This window comes from Elephantulus edwardii, unplaced genomic scaffold (assembly GCF_000299155.1).
Source record: "Elephantulus edwardii isolate Elephantulus edwardi_28Jun2011 unplaced genomic scaffold, EleEdw1.0 scaffold00026, whole genome shotgun sequence".
Lineage (NCBI taxonomy): Eukaryota > Metazoa > Chordata > Mammalia > Macroscelidea > Macroscelididae > Elephantulus > Elephantulus edwardii.
In genome coordinates, this window is record NW_006399776.1 from 1934159 (window position 1) to 1940726 (window position 6568).

Sequence of the window (6568 nt, forward strand, 5' to 3'; positions counted from 1 at the left end):
CTGACAAAGGAGATTAATCAGAACTGGCTTTGACAAGTACTATGGTAATTGGACAATTAAAATAGACATTCGGGGGGAGGGGGAGAAGAACGAACTGGGGAGGAGGGTAGAGAAAACAGTGCAACAATGAATGAATGAGAACCCAAAATCTCTGTAAATGTTCATTAAAACTAATAAAATTTAATAATAATTAATAAATAAATTGCCCATGTAAGGAGGGGGGAAAATACTATTCTATTTTTTAAACTATTCATAAAGATACATAAGAAAAATGTTTTTAACCTGTAAGGGGTGGGATATCACGATTAACAGCTCCTTCTGCTTCTTCTAAACCATTATTTATTGATGGCCTCACTTGAACTGCTTGATTTGCGTAAGCTGCTCCATTAGTTGATGTAGTAGTACTGGTAGTTATCTCATCCACCTGTTCCATATCAAGTTGTTTTACTATCTCTTCAGCTTCCACAGCCTGTCCTGGGGAATCTGATCCTGATGTTCCTGAAATCATATATCAGTATATGCACAATCATTTTTAAATGCAATGAAGAAACAAAAAGCAGAATAACTTTAAAAACCAAAACTCAAATCCACTGCCACTGAGTTGATTCTTACTCAGCGTGATTCCCCTTAGATTTCTGAGGCTGTAAATTTGAATAGCAGCAGCAAACTAGCTCATCTTTCTCCACTGAAGTAGCTAGTGGATTTTAATTTTTCAGTTAGTAGCTCAGCATGCTATTACTAACTATGGCATTAAGGCTCCTTAGTATCACTTTATAATTTAATCAATTTGTAATTTATAACAGTGATGACTCTTTCATTCACTATTAAGTCAAATATTTTCCTAAGAGTTTCCAAATACTTTATAAACATCTATTTGTAATTTATCATAATTAAGGACTTCTTTTCATTAATTATCTTTACTGTTTTTATGGGTGTCAAGTCCATCGTGGTTTTCTTTTCTGGGCTGTGATCTTTAATGGAGCAGATAGCTAATTTTTTCCCCTTAGTCACTGGGTAGGTTGTAATTACCAACCTTTCATTATCACCTGAGCATTTAGTGCCACCAGGGCTTATAAGAATTTACTGTGGAAATAATTACACAAAATGATGTATAAAAATTAGCAAATGAAAAACTAACTACCCTTGTAAACTTTCACCCATACTTTAAGAAGTTTTAAAAATCCTTCTCTATTAAATGATATGGAAATAAAATATGGTACAACTGATCCAAGTCATGGTCTTCTCAATTGCTTGCTATGCATCCAAAAGTTGGACAATGACTAAGGATGACCAAAGAATTGATGCCTTTGAGTTGTGGAATTGGAAAAGCGAATTGAATATCTTATGAATGGCCAAGAGAAGAAACGGGTCTGTCTTGGAGAAAGTGAAACTAAGTGCTCCCTGGAGGTTAAGGATAGTTAAAACTCTGTGTTACACACTTTGGGCATGTTTTTATTTAAAATTTTATTTTAATTTTTTTGTGTGTGTACTGTCAAATCGGATCTGATAGGTACAGGAGGAGATTGTGGGCATGTTTTCAGGAACCAGTTCTTGGAAAAGAACACCATGCTTGAAAAGGTGGAGGGAAGACAGGAAGACTCACAAGAGGCATTGACATGGTAACTGTAACAATGGGCTCAAGTGTGTCAAAGATGGTGAGTACCAAAGGATAAGGCAAAGTTTAGCATATAACAACAATAAGTTAACTGATAATTTGTAACAAATATTCACGTTTATGTCTTCATTATACTCAGTTGTCACCCTGTTGCCCAATTTTTAATGTAATTATAGAATGATACCAGCTTTTTCTGGAATCCTACTTGTATCATTTTTAAACAACAAAATTAAGAGACAAAACCAATTTCCAATACTTTGAACTTTCTTCTTGTTGTTGTTATGTGCTGTCGAGTCGCTCGATAGTAAACCTATGTACAACAGCCCTAAACTCTGCTCTGTCCTGTGCCAATCGCACTGTCGCCGGTATACCCATCCCATCCACCTCATAGAGGGCCTTCCCCTCCTGCACTGTCCCTCCACCCTACGAAGCATGATGTCCCTCTCCAAGGACCGGTCCCTCCTTACAACATATCCAAAGTATGTTAGATGGAGCCTCAGAGTCCTTGCCTCTAAGGAGCCACCCGGTTTAACCCTCTCCAGGATGAATCTGTTTGTTTGCTTGGCAGTCCAGGGTACGTTCAATACTCTTCTCCAGGTCCACAGCTCAAAGGCATCAATTCTCCTTCTATCCTCCTTGGTCATTGCCCAACTCTCTGATGCATAACAAATGATTGCAAAGACCATGGCCTGTATCAGACACACCTTAGACTCCAGAGAGACACCATGCTCTTCAGTACTTTGGAGAGGTTCCTAACAGCGGACTTTCCCATCGCAATACGATTAAAAAAAAAAAAAAAAGAATAAAATAAAAAAAACCCTTTTTTAAAAAAAAATTCTTTTTTGTTTGTGTACTGTCAAATGGGATCCAACTGGTAGGGGATTGTCCCTCCTTCTCCAGCAGAGCATCTGGTGGATTTGAACCACCTACCTCAGGGATTGCAAGGCAGCTTCTTGCCACTAGGCCACCAGAGCTCCCTGAAATACGTCTTTTAATTTCCTGGCTGCTGGTGCCAAGAGTTTTGACTGTGGAGCCAAGCAAACTAAAGCTGTGAACAATCTCAATCTCTTTACCATGCATCCTAATGCTGCCAATTGGTCCAGTGGTGAGAATCTTTGTCTTCTTGACATTGAGTCTCAATCCATGTTGAAGGCTGCAGTTCTTGACCCTCTGTAGCAAGCGCTTCAGGTCCTCCTCTTATAGAATGAATATTCCTTTCTCCCTTGTTGCTTTAAATTTAACCACGTTCCTAAAAACATCTCTTACCTCAAGGATTTCCCTTATATTCTATGTACTAGTTCAGTTAGAATTCATTTACCATCAGTGGTACCTACAGATTATTAGTGTTTCACTACTGTCCAAAACATGCCTGCTCTCGAGACTGGTATCACTCATCTAGATGATTCTTCATTTTACTACTCTGTCATCTATTTTCAGCACTCTCTTCTTAATGACCATAAAGTTGTTACCACAGGTGATACCAATGACTCAGAACACTGAATTCTCAAAGTTCTTGCTCTCTTTAGCAATCAATAACCACAGCCTTACCCTCACGTTACTACTAAGTAAGTTTGCCTGTGAAACCTAAAATTCTAACTTACCAATCCTTTACCAAAATCTCCCAACCTTCCAATTATCAGTCATATTCTCTCAGCATATATGATCTTTAAGCTTAATAAAAACCAGACATTTTATCTCAACCATTCCTCAACAGCTTCTTCCCTGTTGGCTTCATTTATGAAGTGTCAGGGTGAATCAATTAAACCATTCTTTGTGTCTTTGCCTCCTTATCTGTTATCTGTCATAAAAATTTCATCTTTTAACTAAGTAACAAATTGGCTCTTAAACAAACACTACTCATGAAGAATGAGCTCCTGAAAAAATCATCTATATGAGACCAAATGTTAAAAACTTCTCTTAAAGCAAAGATGACAAATAAGGTGGCAAGGACACTAGAGTACTAAAAACGGAACAGAGTAGAACCAGAAGAGAATGAATAAGAATAATGACTCATTATTAAAAAATTTAATGAGTATTAGTCAATAATTTGTATACCAACTGTTAAATGAGAATCAAACTGCTGTGTAAACACTCAACTTAAAACATGACATTTTCTAAAAAGGAAAGAAAATCCTTGCATTTTCTTCAATCAGTCTAAGCAACTAGCTTCTTGGTCTTAGTCACAGGTTACTGAAGGAAAGACTATTTCTATTTCAAATAAAGCCTTCTAGTCTTAGCTAGGCTCATTGCTGCACAGCACTTTTTTGGGTATTAGCTCCCTTTTCATACTCCCTACACCAACTATTTTAAACAACTCAGTATGTAACACAATCGCCTTAAAAAAAAAAAAAATCAAACATCTTCGCCAGGCATCTATTTTTGCACAGAACTCTCTGGCTTCTTTGATGCTGAAAGATGGCCTTTATTTCAATTCTACAGTCCTCTTGGTCCTAATCTAATCCTATCAACTGTCTCAAGAAACTATCTCAAATGATTACTTCCTTTCCCCTTCCTCTATTTTCAACCCTTCTTCTCAGATCCCTTCCTTTTTATGAATTCTTCCATCACATTTAAACTCCTCCCAATAATTATCCTACTGTTCTAATCCAAAGAAATTAGGCTTGCAACTCTAAACACTCCTTTGAAATTATTCTAGCAAAAGAAATCAATGACCTTCTAAATAACAGGTTCAGCAATGGATTTCTAATGATCATCTCCTTTTCTTCTACGATTAAAATTACTGGACTCAAGTAGTTCAAATTCTTTTCTTCCATACATACTTTGTTTGATCATATCACTTTTTCCAGCCATTATATATTTTCCCCCAGAAATCTAGTCTTGGTCTGCTGAATCCATTTACTCCACTGGTTTCAACTAATAAACTGTAAATTGCTGAAACCACAACTAACTGCCTAAACCCAAAACTGTTTTGAGTTACTACACTTTTTAATTCAGTTGTCTTATGGCATCTCAAACACAGCACATTGCTGTGTGCAGGAGAGTCAGAACTGACCCACAGCTGACTCTCCAGAGGGTTTTCAGAGGCAGTAAATCGCACAGGAGGAGACTGCTCAGCCTCCGCAGAGCAGCTAGTAGATTTGAACCATATGCCTTAGGAATTGCAGGGCAGCTTTTTACCACTAGGCATAATTAAAGACAATGACCTAACTTCTCCCTCTTGAGTGTTCTACTTGTGTTACCTTTTTCTTTCACCTTTAATCAGTGCCCAAAATTTGTTCTTTCTGTAACTGCTGATCTGTTCTCTCTTCTTTAATGTCACAATTAAGGTTTCATAAAGTCTCCCCTGAACTAAATCAAGCCTATTAATTGTTCTTTGGCTAACCTCCACATTTTAAAATCTAGCTATTAAAAATGAGCTTTATAAAACACCAATTTAAAATCTTGCTCGTTTCCTCTAATACCTAAGAATAAAGTTCAAGCACCTTATCATTTTAATTCCAAAATCTGACATTTTAATAATTTTCCTATGTTATCCCTCCTTACACAAACCATTCCTTATATGTCTTTCTCAAATTCAGTGTCCCAGTGACAACTGCGATTTCTCAAATACATGACATTGCTTCCTGCTACAGAGCCTTTGTTCATTCTTTCCCTTTCTTGGAATACTTTCTTCTTCTCTGTAAAAATCTATTCATCTTTCAAAACTTAGTTTCTTTTTTGTTGCTATAATCAAGGATGCTTTACGAAGAATATTAAATGATCCAGGAAGTATTAAAAGAAGATGGAAAGAATGTACTGAGTCACTGTATCAAAAGGAACTGGCAAACACAGAAGAATTTAATGAAATCACATATGAGCAAGAGCCTATGGTGATGAAGGAAGAAGTTCAAGCTGCTTTGAAGGAAACAGCAAAAAATAAGGCCCCAGGAATAGATGGTATACCAACTGACATTTCAGCTCACAGATGCTGCCCTGAATGTGCTCACCAAGTTGTGCCAAGAAATCTGGAGAACAACCACTTGGCCAACTGACTGGAAGAGATCTATATTTGTTCCCATTCCAAAGAAGAGCGACCCAACAGTGTACGGAAACTATAAAATGATATCATTGATTTCACACGCAAGCAAGATTCTACTGAAGATTATCCAAAAACGACTGGAACAGCACATCAGCAGAAAACTGCCAGAAGTCCAGGCTGGGTTTAGAAGGGGTCGTGGTACTAGGGATATGGTAGCTCCCTGTCAGTTGCTTCCTTTATCTATCTTAGAGTATGGATACATTGGAGACAATGTTGAATAGAGCAAAGATGAGTTTTAATTAATACTTCCTATGGAAGCATCATCTGAAAGCAGGGAATACCAGAGGAATGTCTATCTGTGTTTCATTGACTATGCAAAGGCATTTGACTGTGTGGATCATAACAAACTGTGGCTGACTCTGCGAAGAACGGGAATCCCAGAACACTTGATTGTGCTAATGTGAAACCTATACTTGGACCAAGAGGCAGTCTTCAGAACAGAGCAAGGAAACACTGCATGGTTCAGGGCTGTTGTACATAGGGTCGCTGAGTCACAAGCGACTCGATGGCACATAACAACAACAACAACCACCCTACTACCACCAAAAAGAAATTACTCCATTCTCTGAATATTCCACCATCCCATATCTTAGCATTGCATTTATATAAATTTAATCTACTTATTTACATGTTGCCCTCCCTCTTGCAGAATTTCCTGTGCACAGCACTATGGCTAGAATACTGTAGGTATACTCAATAAAGACTGGTTGGATAAACAGTGATCTCAACAGCCCTACCATGTAAGTATACTTATCCCATTTCAGGTATTAAGAAGCATAAGTTTAAAAGTAATATATGATAGCATATTATGATTACCACAGGAATCCAGAATTAAGGTTGCATAGTGGAGTGCATTTGGGGCAGGGTGGGGGGGTATTGTATACCAACGAATAAGTTTATCTTTTGCTTTTCAA

General features: G+C 37.5%; 1 protein-coding gene across 2 annotated transcripts in view; it reads right to left on the reverse strand.

Annotated features, from left to right (window-relative positions):
• CTDSPL2 (CTD (carboxy-terminal domain, RNA polymerase II, polypeptide A) small phosphatase like 2) overlaps positions 1–6568 on the reverse strand; it is a 74145-nt gene that overhangs the window by 31410 nt on the left and 36167 nt on the right. For both annotated transcript variants that reach the window (XM_006882949.1, XM_006882950.1), the window contains exon 5: positions 283–498. In XM_006882949.1, coding sequence (XP_006883011.1) covers positions 283–498 — 216 coding nt within the window. The remainder of the gene's footprint in view (positions 1–282; positions 499–6568) is intronic.